The sequence below is a fragment of the Suricata suricatta genome, chromosome 6 (assembly GCF_006229205.1).
Source record: "Suricata suricatta isolate VVHF042 chromosome 6, meerkat_22Aug2017_6uvM2_HiC, whole genome shotgun sequence".
In the NCBI taxonomy this organism is placed as follows: domain Eukaryota; kingdom Metazoa; phylum Chordata; class Mammalia; order Carnivora; family Herpestidae; genus Suricata; species Suricata suricatta.
In genome coordinates, this window is record NC_043705.1 from 13828782 (window position 1) to 13847783 (window position 19002).

At 48.0% G+C, this 19002-nt stretch overlaps 1 protein-coding gene across 1 annotated transcript in view; it reads right to left on the reverse strand.

The window, feature by feature from the left end:
* Positions 1-303: 303 nt before the first annotated feature.
* GFPT2 (glutamine-fructose-6-phosphate transaminase 2) overlaps positions 304-19002 on the reverse strand; it is a 44683-nt gene continuing 25984 nt past the window's right edge. Inside the window, exons 9-19 of the mRNA XM_029942214.1 lie at positions 18868-18985; positions 15326-15489; positions 13512-13607; positions 13336-13433; positions 12940-13060; positions 10296-10453; positions 10032-10146; positions 6175-6302; positions 4266-4433; positions 3063-3224; positions 304-1196 (exon numbers count right to left, since the gene is read on the reverse strand). Of these exons, the coding sequence (XP_029798074.1) occupies positions 1152-1196; positions 3063-3224; positions 4266-4433; positions 6175-6302; positions 10032-10146; positions 10296-10453; positions 12940-13060; positions 13336-13433; positions 13512-13607; positions 15326-15489; positions 18868-18985 (1373 nt within the window). The 3' untranslated portion in view covers positions 304-1151. The remainder of the gene's footprint in view (positions 1197-3062; positions 3225-4265; positions 4434-6174; positions 6303-10031; positions 10147-10295; positions 10454-12939; positions 13061-13335; positions 13434-13511; positions 13608-15325; positions 15490-18867; positions 18986-19002) is intronic.

A 19002-nucleotide genomic window follows, 5' to 3' on the forward strand; every position in this document is an offset into this window, starting at 1 on the left:
GCCTGCTTGAGATTCTCTCTCTGTTCCTCCCCCATTAGTACCTTCTCTTTCTCTCAAAATAGATAAACTTCAAGAGAAAGAAAGAAAGGAAGGAAGGAAGGAAGGAAGGAAGGAAGGAAGGAAGAAAGAAAAGAAAGAAAGAAAGAAAAGAAAGAAAGAAAAAGAGGAAGGAAGGAAGGAAGGAAGGAAGGAAGGAAGGAAGGAAACAGGGCCCACTCCCACCAGACCCTGCTGAGTTCCTGTTTTGCGGAGCCCTCACACAATCCAAATACACGAAAAGAATGAGAGTAACAAAAACCCAAATGCACAAGCCAAAAAAAGAATTGTACTCTCTTTATTGTCTTAAAATTGCATAGTATTTTGATTGTGCACGCTTTTAAACAGAGGGCAAGATAGCCCACTTGAAAACTACTCTCTTACACGGGGTATCTCAAGCTGTTTTACTATGGAGCAGGGACCAAAAATGCTGCCTGGGCTTTAGAAGAGCCATAAGCAGATTTAACAGAAGTTGGAGAGTCAGAGGGACTTACAGGAGAAGAATCTGTCGAAGGACACTGACATTTTGAAAGGATTTACAGGGGGCACAGAAGACGGTGGGAGGGCTTCCCTGACATCAGGGACCAGGATTCAGGGACAGTCAAGAGAGGACAAGAAAGGAAAGAGGAGTCGGGGGAGGGGGGCAATGCCTTGTGCTCAAATCTGAGATGACTGCCCTCTGCCAGGAGGCTGGGGTGCATGGTCAGGGCATTACGTCGGCTACAGAAAGCCACACACTAGAAAAATAACTTAAAAGCTATACAATCATCATTATAAATATTTTGTCTCTCAAAACTAACTCGTGTTGGTTAAAAAAAGGTTCACAGTTACTCTGAAGAGAGCTGTGTCTCTATTGCACAGTAGTGGAAAAGTCCGCTCTGATCCCCGTGTGTAAACAATGATTCCCTTCTCCTCTGGCGACTTCAGGACACACAGAAACAGTATCTGCTGTGAGCAAAGCACTTGGGTACAAGGCACGTGAAAGCTTGTCAAGTTCTACTGGGATCTACTCGGAGCAACAGCACGCCTGCCGTTCTCCCCCCTTGGCGTCACCGGGACGGGCCTCGAGCCCGCTGCAGGGGGTGGCAGCCCCCTCGGGCTCTTGTTCTTGTTCTCTACTCCACCGTTACAGACTTGGCCAGATTTCTGGGGAAGTCGACCTGCAACGATAGAAAGGAGCTGCTCAGGACCCCACAGGTGCCAGCAGCATGCGGTATCATAAAGCCTATTATCAGGGTCCTTGAGGACGAAGTGCCAAGTGTCCCCCGTCGCTTTGACCATGAGCCCCTGGAGACCTGTACTCCAGACACTTCACTCAACTACAGAATGTTTAGTTCACTCATTATACATTCCCTGTGCACCTGACAGGTGTTGTGCTGTGCTAACCCTATTAAAAGGATGTGATTCGTGCTATTGAAACTCAGCTTGTCTGATTCACGTTTCTTGGAAGGCGACACACTACATCCATGAGGCTCGTTAGTTCAGGGTGGGTTGGGAGGAAAATGTGATGGGGATGGTCCATACGGTAGGCTTCAACTTTATCTGCAGTGTCTCATGTTGCTTATGTATTTTAATTTTTTATTTTTTTAAATGTCTATTTCGTTTTGAGGGAGAGACAGAGACAGAACACAAGTGAGGGAGGGGCAGAGAGAAAGGAAGACACAGAATCTGAAGCAGGCTCCAGGCTCTGAGCCGTCAGCAGCTCAAACCCATGAACTGTGAGATCACAACCTGAGCCGCAGTCAGACGCTCAACCAACTGACCCACCCAGGTATCCCTTATTTTGGTCATGTTTTTAAAAGAGAAACAAATATGACAAAATGTTAGCCAGTGGCAGTTCTGGATTTGTACACCACTCGGTACTTATTATTTTGTTTTCCGTCTGGTTATGTATCTTTAAAAGCTTCTCAAAAAACAATTGTAATGAAACTTGTATTTCATTACCCAGTGAATTGCATGTTCTTCCACACTTGCCTGTGGTTACTGTCTGGAGCATAAACTGATGATATATGTTAGAAATCTCATAGGGCATCTGGGTGGCTCCGTGAGTTAAGCATCTGACCGGCTCCGGTCATGATCTCAAGGCCTGTGAGTTTGAGCCCTGCTCTGTGCGGACAGCTTAAACCCTGGAGCCCGCTTTGGAGTCTGTGTCTCCCTTTCTCTCTCTGTCCCTACCTGGCTCGAGCTCTAACTCTCTTTCTCTCTTTCAAAAATAAACATTAAACATTTTTTAAAAAAGGAGTCTCAAAATGTTGGCTCATTTGCTAGAATGAGGACAAATTTAAATGTGGGAGGAAGATGCAAAGATGTTCACTGCAGTTGTGATTTATGTAGATATTCCCCCAAATTAGCAACAGTTTAAATAACAGAAGACTGGCTAAGTCGTTGTTACAAACCAGGTTCTAAGACTGTGTTGGGATACTGTGCAATGATTATATGTTGCTTACAGGAAACTCAAGATGTAAGAAAATACTTGTAAAAATACTCCAAAGGAAGGTGTAAAATGTCATCCTTGATATACTGTCAAAAATGTTAAAAAAAAATTCATGTGCACAAGGAAAAGACTGGCATAAATGATTAAATTCACTAATTAACACTGCCTCTCTGGGTGATCAGTTTAATAATACGGTCTTCATAATCTTGCAGTCCCAAATTGTTTTCAAGGGGTAGAAGTTACCTTAAAAAGAGAATTGTTTTAAATGAAATTACCTTCCCTATGAATATTAACACCAAATAAGCATTTAAGAACTAAATCAGGGGTCCCTGGGTGGCTCAGTTGGTGAAAGGACTGACTCCTGATTTCGGCTCAGGTCATCTCACGGTTCATGAGTTCGAGTCCCATGTCGGGCTTTGTGCTGTCAGTGTGCAGCCTGCTTGGGATGCTCGTTCGCTCTCTCTCTCTCTCTCTCTCCCCGTGTGTGCATGTGTGTGTATGTGTCTCTCTCTCTCAAAATAAATAAATAAACTTAAAAAAAAAGAACAAAGTCAAACTCCAGGGTTACGACGTTCCTCTCCGGGGGACCTACATCGTATCCTCGGAGGACAGCCAGGTGGAAGGACAGGAGCTGCAGCGGGATCACGCTCAGGATGCCCTGGAGGCAGTCCACCGTGTGCGGCAGCTCGATCGTCTTATACGCGAACTTGGAACTCTCGGTGTCGTCCCTGGAGCACAGTATAATCGGGCGACCCTAGAGCGGAGACACAGGATCACAACATGCAGACGGTCGCGAGAGCAGCAACCCCCCACGTGCCAGCAGAGCTTCTGCGGCCAGTCTTACTGCAGGGAGGACAGTCATCTTTTGCTTCCGTGGGATTATGGGTGGGGTGATGTGCACGACCGGTGTGAGGGGCAAGGTGTCGGGTGCTGTGTGGGGAGCCCCTCCCCTTCCCTGTAGAAAGATCGCCATCCTGTGGCATCCACGCGGCACCCATTTGTTGAGTGGCTTCTGCGTGCCTTGCCAAGGGCGGGGCACACCCACTCCTCACCCTGGGAGGACTCATAGCTGAGTGGGAGAAAATAAAAATGTAAACAAGCCAACCAATGACTAATGATGATTTCCAGAGGAGTGCCAGAAAGGCAATCAAATACGGTAATTTTTTACTGGGAGGTCTGGGAAGCCCTTTTTAAGGGGATATTTGGACTAGAGGGCAATTCTCTGAAAATGGTGGGAAGTACATTCAGGGCAGAGAGAACAGCCAGAGCGGAAGCTCAGAGGCAGAACCAGCTTGGCTCCTTCAGCTTGTGGCACAGAAGGAAGGAGCCAGGTAATGCCAGCTTGTGGTCACTGTGGTGTTACAGGAAGCCACTGGAAGGTTTCAAGCAAGGCAGTGAAGTGATTTGTGTTTTATACCTTCTCTCTGGCCACTGTGCTGGGCCAGGGATGGCAGCTACTGACTCAAGGGCATTGTTGGACTTCAGCCCCCCTGTAACTTCGTGAGCCCTCCCAGAATGGATCTGTGGGGGCTTTGTGCTCCCACCTCAGGGCAGCTCCACACCTGGGATCTGGGGCAATCTGGGTCACACGGTCTAACTAAAGAGCCATTATGCACATGGCCACGGGCTGGCCAGTTTTTTCTGAATGTGAGTACCCCTCATGAGGAGAGAGTGCGTGGTTGCAACTGCTCAGTGGCAGGACCGCTCATAACCAGTGCTGGCTGACTGTGGGTGAGGAGGGCTTGTGTGTGAGAGGACAGGAGAGGGGGACCCTGGCCCAGCTGAGAGCCCTCACCTGGCGGGCCGTGACCTGCTGCAGGGCATTCTGGCATTTGGCAAAGCAAGGGTCCTTCATGATGACCATGATGACGGGCATCTGCTTGTCGATCAGTGCCAAGGGTCCATGCTTCAGCTCCCCCGCCAGGATGCCTTCGGAGTGCATGTAGGTTATCTCTTTAATTTTCTGGGGAAACACAAGGCGGGGTCAGTGTGACACTGGACAGACATGGGGATGGAGCAGATCGGCCAGAGCAGGGGGAAAGGGGAGCTGCGGGAGGGATGAGCCCAGAAGGCAGGGAGCTGAGGGCTGTAAGGCGGATGAATGCATGAGGTGGTCAACAGCTCTGTGAGCCACTGGCAAGACCAGGGCCCAGGGAGGGGGCTGCTGCCGTCCTAAGCATGCACGAGGCCCAGCACGCACCTGTGTTCCCCAGACCAGCCCCCAGCTCAGCCACCACCCTCGGATCGACCAATGTCCATCTGGCTCTCCCGTTCCACTGTGTGGCTGAACCTGTAGCCTCCCTGCAGTTATAATTTGTAAGGATGGCACTGTAGTCTAGCTAGCTAAGCCTTTCTTCAATTATCTGATTGATCATCCCCCCAATTCTAGACCATTAATAACTTCCAAAGGGTTGCCCCGACTTACTTATGAGGCAAAAATCACATGCATCAGGCTGTTACTGAGACCTGTTTCTATTCAGTTCCCACTAAACCTATGTCACTGAGCTGGTAAGTGTCAAGTGAACCATTTCTCAGCTCCCCTAGAACTACTTATTTGGGGGGCGGGGCATGGACACTGTCAGAGGAGTGTGGGTGGCTCTGCCCTGGACGCTGCAGACAGCTGGAGTGCTGGCCCCCAGGAGACCACAGAGGGGCCATTGACGTGTGCCAGCAGTTGCCTCAAAGCTTCTTTCTTTCCCCCCAAGACTGGCTGGGAGCAGCAGCTGAATATGCATCTTTCAGCATCGTGCTCAGGGCATTGCAGCTGAGCCCCTGGCCCCCTGCACCAGGCGGCAGAGGTATGGGGGGAGCTGAAAGTGTACTCCACCCGGCCCCCTGCAGCCGCTTGCTCCCTACGAAGAGGAGGGAGCCAAGCTGGGCCAGGAAGGATGCCCTTGCCCGGTACCAAGGGCTGCCTCACCTGGGACCCTGTCTCCTGTTTTCTTTGGCTGGGCATTCCCATCCATAAGCAGCAAGCAGACAGTGAGTGGAGGGCTAGCGCTAGGCTCAGCCCCCTGGTCAGCACCGTCCCACCCTCTCCGTGGCCCCGGGGTCCTGGCACCTGTCCCTGACTCAGCTTTCCTACTCAGGTTTGGCTCTGTATTGCTGTAGGGGGACAAAAGAGCCATTTAACAGTTTGACAAAAGCAGGGCCTTCAGAGCTCATTCCTTCAGATCTCCGAATCCCCTTGCGAGTCTGATAACAGGGACAATCTGCAGAGAGCCCGCCCCACAATGCTCATCAGCCTGAATCCTCCTACACAGGCTGCTTGTGGTCATGGAAATAATCCAAGGCCACACAGACTGGAGTTCAGACCAATCAGTCCCTCCTGAGCAAGATGCACCTTTGGGGGTCTAGCTCCCTCCCAGGTGAAGCGTGGACAACAACTGCCCAGCTCTCAGAAGACGCTCATGAGGAATGAACGGACTACCCCAGGTGGAAGCCCGTGCAGGTTGACACCTCAGGGGATCACCCCAGGGTGTCCTGTCCCTTTCTTCTCAGGAGACTGGGAGCCTCCACCTCAGTGCCCCTGGGGCTTGAGCTGGTGCTTGATGCAGCCTCACACAAGCGGCAGCGAGTCCCCAAACCATCCCCTCCCCTAGCCCAGTGCCCTTCCTGCCATCCCGCTGGTCTCTTGGGGCGTCTCCCGTGCCTGTCCTCATGTACAGGCTGGGGGAGGTGGGGGCTGGGCAAAGGAGGCTCACCAGGGCCCCTTCCAGGCATGTGGCGTAGTTATAGCCCCGTCCCATGACCAGGAGCGACCTCTGGGTGTAGAGCTCCAGGGCCAGGTCATGAATCTTCTCGTCCAGCGACAGCACTTCCTTGATCAGCCCTAAGTCGCAGACAGAGCGAGGGGTTTGAGTCATACAGATTATACAGCAAGATTCACAAAGAAAAATCGTGGTGTGTAAGACAAAGTTTTGGAATTCATACCACTCAATACACTTGGCTTCCTTGCCTTGGCTTAAAAGGATTTTAAGTGTAGGAGCGCCTGGGTGGCTCAGTAGGTTGAGCGTCTCACTTCAGCTCAGGTCATGATCTCGCAGTCTGCGGGTTTGAGCCCCACGTCGGGCTCTGTACTGACAGCCCAGAGCCTAGAGCCTGATTCACAGTCTGTCTCTCTTTCTCTCTCTCTCTCTGTGTACCTCCCCGACTTACACTCTGTCTCTTTCACTCTCAAAAATAAACATTTAAAAAGTTAAATATAGATTATGGATAGTAACTTGTCGGATTAGACTGGATTTTATTGAGATGGTGATTCATATTTATGTTCATACTTTCCTGAGCATGTAAGGTATGCAGTGAAGTGTTATTTCTACCTCTGTTTTACAGGTAAGGCAACTAAGGCTCAGAGAGGCTAAATCACTAGGTGGATAGCCACAGAGCTGACACCCCAAATCAGTGCCCTCCCCCAATCCAGGCCTGGAAATAATACCATTAGATGGACCAGCACTTCCCAAACTTTTTGGTCTCAAGACTTGTTTACTCTTAAAAATTATTGTGAAGGGGCACCTGGGTGGCTCAGTCGGTTAGGTGTCCAACTTCGGCTCAGGTCATGATCTCATGGTTCGTGGGTTTGAGCCCCGTGTCAGGCTCTGTGCTGACAGCTCAGAGGCCGGAGCCTGCTTTGGATTCTAGATCTCCCTCTCTCTCTGTCCCTCCCCTGTTTGCACTCTGTCTCTCTCAAAAATAAATAAACATTAAAAAACTTAATGTGAACCCTTAAGAGCCTATATTTTTATTGGTCCTGTCTCTCAATATTTGCCAGACTAGGAACAGAGAAAATTAAAGATATTTTTATTCATTCATTTAAAACTAACAATAAACCCATTATACATTTTTAAAACTCAGTGAGAATAGTATTGTTTTACATTTTTGTAATTTTTTAAATTGAATTTTTAAGAAAGACATTTAGATTCTTATATTTGTTTCCTCATTCAAACTCTTATGGTATGTTTTTTTAGTTGAAGTAGAGGAAGAAATTCCAGCCTCACAGAGATTTGTAGTTGGAGAAGAGAGGAGTATTTAAATAACTTTTTCAAATAATCATGAATGTTCTTCTCTGATATGGTATGAAACTCAAGATATAGTAATTTCTCTTTTTTAAATTAATTAAGTAATCTTTGCACCCAACGTGGGGCTTAAATACATGACCCTAAGATCAAGGATCATACACTCTAGTGACTGAGATTGCTAGTCTGGAGAAAGAGTAATTTCTTAAAAAAGTACCTATAAAAGTAGAATCTGAAATCATATCAATAACTTTTCCTATCTTGTTACTTTAAAACTTATTAGTCTATCTTGCATCTATTTTTTTAAGTTTATTTATTTATTTTGAGAGAGAGAGAGAGTGGGGAGGGGTAGAAAGAGTGAGACAGAATCCTAAGCAGACTCCACACCGTCAGTGCAGAGCCCGAAATGCGGCTTGAACTCACAAGCTGTGAGATCATGACCTGAGCCAAAATCAAGAGTCAGACACTTAACCAACTGAGCCACCCAGGCACCCCTATCTTACATCTATTTATAATTTTTTAAATGTTTATTTATTTTTGAGAGAGAGAGAGAGAGTGAGCGAGTGAGCGAGTGAGCTGGGGAGGGAAAGACAGAGAGGGAGACACAGAATCCAAAACAGGCTCCAGGCTCTGAGTCATCAGCACAGAGCCAGGCGAAGGACTTGAACTCACAAACCGCTAGATTGTGACCGGAGCAGAAGTCGGACATTTAACCGACTGAGCCACCCAGGTGCCCAAATCTTGCATCTATTTCAGTGGATGTTTTACATGTGTATAATTTTGTCACAGCATGCACTGGCCATTTGGAAAATATGGGTTGACTGAACTATGCAAATCTTCTCAAAATGGATACACTTATCATAAAGAATTTTTTAGAAATCACATATGTTAAAGTCACCACAGCTTCATCAGAGTCGTGTTTAAGCAGTGGGAAGTGCTCAAGCTCATGCTGGCAGCTACAAGTTTTCTTAAAACCTAAATTTCGCTGGAGAACTTGAAGTTTATTACTGGCAACAAATACTGTCAGTTTTTCTTGAGTGTTGGGATAATTTTGTCCAATTTTGAGAAAACATCTGGCAAGCACTCTAGTCAGCTTGCTACTCAAACAATCCCAGGATGCTTTTCTTGGAAACAGGATATTGAAGAGTGTTGCAATTTACTAAGATTAACGCATTTTGCTGCCTGGTGAAGGCCGTCTCTGAGTGGAGGGGGCGTGGCGCTGTAAGCTACCGCCCGACAGGGGGCCGTCGCTGCCTCGGCAAATGTCCGCACGGCAATAAAGGCAAACGCATCTTACTTGTTACAAAGAGCAGGTTTACTGTGACAGTAGTAATGGGACCTGCAGACCACATCTGGAGAACGGCTGACTCAGACATGGGGATAGAGTCCTGTTTTCTCACGGTTAGTTCCTGGTTTAAGGTGAAGACCAGTTTTTTGTCAATAAACGTTCAGCATGTTGTGTAGGCCGGATTCAGAGCCCTGGGCTTCGTTTGATTAGAGGGGGGCTTTCCCTCAATGTCTTCTGGCGGTTTGCTCCCAGAGGACCCGCGCCTGCCCCGTCTCCGGAAGGGGCTGCCCCACAGCCTCATGACCATCCTGCCCCCGGCATTTCACGTCAGCCAAGGGGTGAGGTCGGTTCCATTTCACACTCTCAGGGCTGCGTAGAGAGAACCCTTCCCTGCAGAGCAAGCGTCTGAAGGAAACGAGCTGTTGCGTATCTTGGGCCTCCCAGGATATCATACGGGGCGGGGCACACCCCTGGGCGAATGATGGAAGCCATGGTCCCCTCAAAAATCTTATAATTCAGTGTGACAGACTACATCCCACTGATTACATCTCACCGACTCCAACAGAGGGACCCAGCCAAAGAGGGAACTTTGGTGAGCCTGAGGGAGCAGTCCCATCTGCTCCTTCGCAGAGATCTCCTGAGCACCTACTCCATGCCTGTGCTCACTGGACACCAGAGAGCCAGCAGTGGTTCTGTAAGCTCACTGAGCTGACACACTCACTGGGAGACAAGCCAGCATGCTGGAGGACAGGTAATTTCACATCATGGCACATGCTATAAAGAAATGGGCTAACTTTCATCCCTGGGGCAAGGAGTTAGTTAGGAAAGCAAGGAAGGGTTCTATGAGATGACATCTGAACTGAGACATGAACGAGTAGAAGCCATCAGTTGTATGGAGAGCTGGAGGAAGAAGGCTTCTGAGGTGGAAAGGGCCAGTGCAAATGTCCTGTGGTAGAGACCTTGGCACTGCTGAGGATCAGAAGGTCAGTGAAGGAGCCCAGGGAGGGGAGGGAGGGAGTGGGATGAGGTCAGAGGTGGCAGGGATCCAGTGTGCAGGGTACAAGGACTTGGTGAAAAGTGAGGACTTTAATCTTGGCCCAGTAAGAGTTTCTGGGAAGCATTTAGTGCTGAAGGAAGTTAGGAAGTTTTGAAGAAGAAGAAGTGATTAACAGCACTGTTTATGGGAGAGAGTCAAAAGAGAGAGCAGCTAAGGATAGTCTACTAGATCTCAAAATAAGGAGAGTTTCATTCTGAAACATACCAGGTAAAGACTGTAAACCATGGATGATCTCTCGCCTTCTGTTTTGCAGTGAAATGCGATCTTCAGACATCATCAAACCAAACATCACCAGGGAGATGAACTGACTGGTATAAGCCTGTGGAGAAAACGGTGACTCTGGCAGAGCTGGGGCGAATGTGCGCATGTGGACCACGCAGGAGGAGACAGATTGTTGGGCGCCCCCCTCCCCCACCCACAGTCTCCCGTCCACCCATCCGGCCGAGGACATGTGCGGGAGGGGGCTACCTTGGTGCTGGCCACGCCGATCTCTGGCCCTGCGTTGATGTGGACACCGCAGTCGGTCTCTCGGGAGATGGAGCTGCCCACAGTGTTGGTGACGCCCACGGTCAGGGCTCCACGGTCCTTACAGTAGCGCAATGCCAGGAGGGTGTCTGCGGTCTCACCTGCCACACGGGCCCCACCTTTCAGCCACGTGTTCTCAGGGGTCTGGCTCTACCAGCTCCAACCCCCAGCCCCCAACTCATTTAGTCTCACTCTTTTATTTTTTTAACGTTTATTGATTTTTGAGAGGCAGAGAAAAAAAAATAGAGAATGAGCAGGGGAGGGGCAGAGAGAGAGGGAGACATAGACTCCAAAGCGGGCTCCAGGCTCTGAGTTATCAGGACAGAGCCTGACGCAGGATTCAAACTCATGAACCATGAGATCACGCATGGCCTGAACTGAAGTCAGTCACTTAACCAACTGAGCCACCCAAACGCTCACATTTACTCACTCTTATGCAGAAATCAGGGCCCACAGGCAGCTGGCTCAGAATCAGAAAGGAAAATGCACACTCAACAATGTTTCCGGTGGATATTTGGATTCAAGATTTGGCTATTTATAATCGCTTCTTGGCCTTTTGGCTAAGATTAAGTGGAGATTTGGCTATTTATGTGGGAAGCACTTTCCCATCTGCTGTTTCATGGAACTCTCCTGGCAACCCCATGGGGGCCACTGTCCCCATTATCCCCTTGAGAATGAGGTCCCCAGAGATTGAGGAAACCAAAGCCTTGCTACCTCAGTGCCATGCAGCTGTGGGAGACAGACTGGTGCCAAATCAGGTGAGCCAGGTGCCCAGTGTCCTTTCTAGGACTTCAAACTGCCTTCTTCAGAATGTGGTGTGATTTAACATTTAAAAAGCAAGAATGCGAGGCGCCTGCTTGGCTGAGTCCCTTGAGCGGTTGAGCATCCAACTTTGGTTCAGGTCATAATCTCACAGCTCATGATCTTGCAGTTCAGGAGTTCAAACCCTGCACGAGACTTGCTGCTGTCAGCACAGAGTCCATTTCAGACTCTCTGCCTCTCTCTCTCTGCCCCTCCCCCGCTCATGCTTGTGCACGCACTCTCTCTCTCCTTCAAAAGTGTCTAAACATTTAAAATAAATAACTAAACACAAATAAAAAGCAAGAGCAAGGCACCTGGCTGGCTCAGCAGAAGAGCATGCAACTCTTGGTCTAGGGGTCATGAGTTCCAGCCCCACCCCGGGTGTAGAGATTGGTTAAGTAAATAAATAGATAAACTAAAAAAAAAAAAGCACCAAGAATGCCACTAAATGGCATTTCTCCAAAAGATCTAACATTGTTTTAAAACAAAAACACTTCTTGCAGCCTGCCAGTGTGAACTCAAATTTTTATAATTAAGTTACTTAAATAGGTTCCCGAATAAACCAGCACAAGCACCCTGTATTTGTACATCTTGAACCTCAAACTAAATTAAATACAGTCCAGTCATAAAATTAAACCCATCTAGGGACGCCTGGGTGACTCAACTGGTTCAGCATTTGACTCTTCATTTCAGCTCAAGTCATGATCTCATTGGTTTGTGGGCTCGAGTCCCATGTCAGGCTCTGCGCCTGTTGGGATTCTCTCTCTCTCCCTCTCTCTCTCTACCCTTCCCTCACTTTTACATGCATGCGCGGCTCTCTCTCTCAAAATAAATAAACTTAAGAAAAATGAAATCACATAGCAGCACGGGGCTACAGGCAGTCAGCCAGAAGGCGGTGTGTCTGTATTCTTGCTCTTAGTTTGTCATTGAAATGGTCTTCAAAATTCAAACTGGAAGCAGTATTTGCAGGCCCAGTGGATATTAAAGCATTGCTATTAACGCTTTAATTGTGATAATGGCATAATGATTATGTTTCTTTTTCACTTTTACCATTTAGAGATCCATTCTCAAGTACTGATGGAGTAACGTGAGGTCTGGGATTGACTTCAAAATAACCCAGCGGAGGGGACAGGCTAATGTGCATCTGGATGACACAAACTCTGCTCAGCTGATCATTGCTGAGAACAGGCAGCTCCTTACGTGAATCCCTCTACTTTGACAGAGATTTGGAATTTTCCATACTTAAAAGGCTTTAAAAATCCTTCAGGAGGTCATAGAGAGTCCAAGCATGTGGCCATGAATCACCTCCCTGACTCTGCCCAGCCCGACTGGAGCAAATGCCCACGTTTAGAGTTCAGGTGGCACCCAGGCAGGGTTTCCTGAGGGTGCCCCAGGCCCTCGGCCCGAGCACTGGCCCTCAATGCATCCTCCTGCTGGGCAGCAGGGGCACTGCAAAGCATCCACGTAGTTCGGGAAGTGACTCTCAACCTGCAGAATTTTGAAGAACTTTCTCTTCTTGAAATAAACCCAGCACCCATGTATAAACACTTTGGTGAGTGGTCCCTTAAGTCCTAGACTTGGAATGGCAGGAGGAGGGAGAAGCCCTGGCCGCATGGCCCTCCCCTAAAATGGGACAGTAGCTGACGGCTCTGGGGGTTGACTGACAAGATAGTTTGGCACATGCTCAGTGTGCGGAGAACTTTACTGGTCGGAGGAGGGAGGGAGATACTGTGTTACCAAGAGGACAGAGCCCTGAGGTGAACTCACACAAACCTGAATTCCTTACCCGACTGGCTTATGAAAAAGCAAACGTCATCCCTGAACACAGGCGTGTTCCTGTCCAGAAAGTCGCTGGCGAGTTCAACCATCACAGGGAGCTCTGTCAGTTCCTCCAAAACTTGCCGTGTCTGAAGCCAGCAAGAATGGGGACCAAAGTCAGTCACAGACACTACAGAGACACAGGCAGCTGGGCTTCTGGGGACTGTTTTACAGAGTGGCACCTCCGGGTCCTGGAGGTAAAGGGAATTAAGGACACGCGGGCCACTCTGCAGGAGAAAGGCTCTCCTGCTGGCTCACGGGCACCAAATTTGCGAGGTCAAACACATGACAGCATTTAAGATGCACCTTGCCCTGGGCCACCGCTACCTCCCCACACTATCGGGGCCCAGCGCACTGCACTTACGGCCACGGCGGCGTGGTAGCTGGTTCCGCAGCCGATGACGATGAGCCGTCGGCACCGTCGAATCTCCTTCAAGTGGTCCTTCAAGCCGCCCAGGAGCACTGCAGGGCACACACCGGGCCTCAGCGCCGACCCCACACAGGGACGCGCATTGGCCCCGGGCGCGGACGGGGGATTACCTGTGTTGGTCTCAAAGTTCACCCGTCCTCTCATAGTGTTGAAAACTGATTCGGGCTGTTCGAAGATCTCCTTCTGCATAAACGCACTGAAGTTGCCTGGTCCAATACACATCGACAAAGCATGTCAACTTTAATTCAGTTGTCTTAGCACCGTTTAACTTCCGATTGAGATGGAAAGTCGGCATGCAGTTTAGTGACAGCGACACAGGGGAAGGCCACTGCACATTACCGAGGGCGTCCAGGGCCATCCCCCTGGATGCTCAGGATCACAAGTGAGAGGGGAACAGGTGGGATAAGCTTACTATCTCCGGTGTACGTATCAGACCCTGCAGCCCGACGGAGTGAGAGATGTAAGCAAAAAGCGCGTAGCCGGTCTTTCTGGGGCAATGCTCCTCTCAGCAGGGCCCGAGGAAAGGAAAAGGCTTCACTTTAAAAAACCAGCCTACTTAGGGAAATACAAATAAAGTAAGCCCAGAGAACTAGGCAATCTTCTTTCCTTTTTAAATTTTCTTAATGTTTAATTTTGAGAGATAGAGTATGAGTGGGAAAGGGGCAGAGAGAGGAGACACAGAATCCAAAGCAGGTTGCAGGCTCCAATCTGTCAGCAAAGAGCCTGATGCGGGGCTCGAACCCACAAACCGTGAGATCATGACCTGAGCCGAAGTCAGATGCTTAACCGACTGAGCCACCAGGTGTCCCGGCAATGTTCTTTTCAACGAATACCCTCTGAGTATTACAGAAAAACTTTTTCAGAATTTTTATCTGACTTGAATCCAGGGCTCTGATTTAAATGGAACTAGAATTTCTTTTCAACAAATTTCAACTGAATTTCTTCTCAACAAATACTCTCCGAGCTTCTGTATTTAAAAAAAAAAAAAAAAAAGGCTGTTTCAACCACACATGCATTTCCAGGGCTCTGACTTGCATGGAACTGGATGACGTCAAAGGGATGATCTGGCTGCAGAGGGCTGAGGCTCCTGACAGGTGTTGTGCCTGAAGCTTTGGAAGTATCCACAAACAGGGTGGGAATGTTCCAGACCCTACAGTGTTTCCTGTCTGCCCCCTTCAGCCGGGGGCTTGCACAGAGGGCACCATAAGGCAAACAAGACAAGTGAGGAGGGTCAGGGAAGAGCTTTCTGAGGGGGTGATGGTCAGTGTAGAATGGTCAAAAGGTCAAGTGCAATGACCCCCCAGGTGAGCACTTGACCTGCCTAAGTAACAGCGAGGTGACTGGAGAGGGTGGCAGGGCATAGTGGGAAAAGGATAGAGTGAGGTGGGGCCAGGTTGGGCGTGGGGTACTGTGGGCTGTGGCAGGAAGTGTGGATTTTATTCTAAGAACAGTGTGAAGCCATTGGAGGGCTTTAAGCAGCAGGATAAGAGGGTCTGATTCACATCCTAAACGTTTACCCAGGCTGCCCTATGGAGAAGGGGGTGTAGGAAGACAGGCTCTCCTCGAAAGGAGGAAGTGGTCCACTGACCCCTGTTATTGCAGGCCTCTGACCCAGAGAAAAAAATGATGTCTGGGTATAGAATGTGTCCCAGAGAGTCAGTAAAGGGAGGCAGCTGATGGACTGGCAGATCAAGCAGGGAGGCTGGTGCCTGGATACAGTTGGGAGCTCCCACTGGGGGAGTGGGGCCAGGCTCCCCGTCTCCCCTGGGCTGCACAAGCCACAGACCACCTGCAACCCCGCCCTAATGACCATGCAGGTACGAGGGCTGTACACCTAGTCAGGGTAGGACGGAGAGTCTCCTGATCTCCCTCATCGAGCACCTGCCCCCCACCCAAGGCACATGCACCCTCAGAGGACACCTGCCTTTCATGATTTGCTGCAGTTCCATCTGCAAGGTCTGGATGGCTCGAGATGGGTCATCACTAGCTGAACGCTTGACCCGGTGAATGGAGAGTTTCCCATCAGCCACTGCGGCGATGTCGTCATCCTCGAGGAAGATGACCCGGTTGGTGTGCTCTATGATAGCGCTGGATCAAGGGAAAGACGGGCATCACAGGAGGAGCCTGAGCTTGCTTGAGAGCTACAAGGCAGTCACTCACTGCCCCCCAGTGTGGCTCCACATCAGTAGCATCAGATGGCATTTTAGAAGGGACAGGGACATCACACTATACACATCAATTCACACCTCTCACCTTCCCCCAAGAATTATTTTGAAGCCAGTCCCAGACATCATATGTATCCTTTCATCTGTAAGCATTTTAGCTTCTAACTCTAAAAACCTACCAATACCATTATCACATCTAAAATTAAGTTATTCCTGCATATCATCAAATATCTAGGATGTTCAGATTTCCCCAGCAATTTCACAGATGGCCTTTTATGAATGCTTTCTTCAAATCATAATCCAGACAGTGTCACCTGTGGAGAATGCCCAGGAACCGACACATTACTCTAAATCGAAACAGGAAAGGCTGAAACATTCATCTTGCTTTTTAAACTGATCTGATCTGTCTTTCAGAATAACCACATCATTCATAAAGGCAAATTTCTCTTTATGGAGGGACGAGAGCTAATAAAGAAAGAATGACAGCATCAGAATAGTCCATTTATGAACTCCTAATTATTAATAGTTCTAAGCAACAACCATCAAGTGCTCTGCTGAAACCAAGAGGTGAAGCCGTCTGATGCACGAACCCCCCAAACAATCTTAACAGCAGAAAAAGACAGATGATGAGACTTATGACGGAAGGGCACACCACCACCTACGGAACTGTCTCGACAAAAAATCAAACCAGAAAGAGACCAAGTTTCTAGATACCTATGAACACCAGTGCACAGGAAATGCAGTGGGCAGAGGAACATGTTAAATGACACCATGGAAGAGTCTCTCAGCAAAATCCAGGCAGTGGGAAAGTCATCAGGACAAATGACTGTTTCATAACACACAGACACATACACACACGTGCACACACACACATCTTGCAAGGGAAAAGGGGTAGTTTAAAATTATAGTACCAAATATGTCCACCAATGACATGTGGGTCATTATGCTTATTTATTTATTTTTTTTTTTGAGAGCGAGCAAGCCCAGGAGCAGAGCAGGGGCAAAGACAGAGAGGGAGAGAGAATCCCAAGTGGGCTCTGTGTGTCAGTGTAGAGCCCAAGGCAGGGCTGGAACTCACGAACCATGAGATCATGACCTGAGCTGAAATAAAAGAGTTGGATGCTTAACCCACTGAGCCACCCAGGTGCCCCCTATGCTTAACTTTCTCTGCGTGGAAAGTAATGATGACTTTTGTCTTGCAAAATGGCAATACAAAGTTTCTTTTAAAAATAAATGGAGTTAGGAAAGTTGGTAAGTGAAAGAGCAAACTAATCAACAGCACAAGTGGTACATGGATACAGTCAAAAAAATAAATAACCCATGAAGGTGGCACTTATAAGACCAGAGGAGAAAAAACTCTCATTCCAGCAAGTGCCACACCCACACCTGCCCTGTGCCAAAAATGAACATTTATGATTCCTGATGCAAAGTGAAAGAAAGAAGTGGTCACATTTCATGTCCCTAAGAGAGGTGTCGCCAGACTGATGCTTGGGAAGACAGACAAAGTAGGATGGGAAGCCACTGCATTGGGAAAAACTACTTTGAACAATATTCTTGAATTGTTTAAATGGTAGAAAGCACAGAATAAGAGGAAGAAAGATAAAATCTCTCTAAGAGAGAAACACCACTTATATCACATTGCCCACCAGGCAGTGCTAAATACATGCGTGTTTGCATTTACGTGTGCATGTGCATCTCCATATTAATTTATTTTTTAAATTTTGTTAATGTTTGATTTATTTTTGAGAGAGAGACAGAGATGAGTGAAGGGGGGGCTGAGACATAGAGGAAGACACAGAATTTGAAGCAGGTTCCTGGCTCCGAGCTGTCAGCACAGAGCCCGACATGAGGTTTGAACTTATGAACTGTGAAATCATGACTTGAGCCGAAGTCGGACGCCTAACCGACTGAGCCACCCAGGTGCCCCCTCACCTGGATTTTAAAGCATATGATCCTCTTGCCTATATGTAATTAGTTCATCTCCCCACAGGCATTCATGCCTTTTTTCTTTTTTTTTAAAGAAACATTTAGCAGATTTCATTGAATGTAAGGTAATGCTGATCTTAAAGCATCGCAATTATTTTATGTGCTTCTAAGAAATAAAAACTGTAGCAAATCATAACTGCAAGATGCCACTGACAGATGCTACAGTCTATAAATTAATGGTGTGCCTTAGAATCCCCCAAAACGTATCAGCTTGTCATTGAAATGGTACTCTAAGGAATACAGTTTGGGGAATGCTGCCCTTTCCCATCAGCATCAGGGAGGTTGCTGGCTGAGCAGACTTTGCACCCAGGGCTCTAAGTTCCTATCACTCCATGTGTTCCGGGACATTTCATCTCGTGTCCTCCACACTTCCTCCCTGGTGTGGCAAGATCCTACCAGAAGCTGGTGGGAAGGAGGCACGAAATGAGTTCAGATGGAGGAGGTAGTGGTGGTGTTTATGGTAATTTTTTTTTAAATTTTTATTTATTTTTGAGAGAGATCAAGAACAAGTGGGGGAATAGCAGAGCGAGAGAGGGAGAGAGAGAGAATTCCAAGTAGGCTCTGAGTAGCCTGATGCAGGGCTTGAACTCACAAACCATGAGATTGTGACCTGAGCCAAAATCAAGAGTCGGACACTTAACTGACTGAGCCACCCGGGCACCCCTCTGATAGTTTTTTCTATTTCAATTACCAGGAAGGTGTTTTGGTCTTTTTTGAGTATATATATATATATATATATATATATATATATATATATATATAGCTGTGTGTAATTTTTTTGTACTAAAATGGATAAGAAGCAGACTTTCTCAAATTTCGGAAGTATTATTTCGTCTGTTAATGAGAACATGGATTTTGAAATGAACTGGGTCACACTCCTAAGTCTTGGCTCCCCCATCACGAGTGTGCAGACTCAGGCAGAGGCGGCTGGGCCTGAAGACACCCGCCCCCACTAGCTAAAGGGAGCACAGCCTGGCCAGAGGGAGCACAGCCCGGTGTGCTCAGATCTGCTGATTTTTCAGAGAAGCTAGAAATCCAGATTTTTATGTGAAATCTCCCCCTTTTAAAATGTTGGCAAAAATTCAATTATTCTGTGTAGATCCCAAAACATTGTGGAGGTCAGTGGACCCCGCCTTTGGTCAAGGGGTGCTCTCAGGGTTCGCTGAGGTTCTCAGAGAAGGGTCACAGAGAACTGAAACCTGCCTCTTGCTGTCAAAACACAGCTGAAAAGCGGGATAAATAAAAAATGGTGGTGTTTGGCCAGTCATTTTTGATTGCATAATCCCAGCAAAGAAAGGAACCGAGGTCTGGCTACCTTGCATCAGAAGCAAAGAAGAATTCCACAGCTTTATCGCCCACGGCGTGAAGGCAGGTCGAGCTGTCCAGCCTCTTCATTCTCGTTTTGCAGATATTCTTCACATTCTCGAAATTGCCTGGCGAAGGAAGGGAA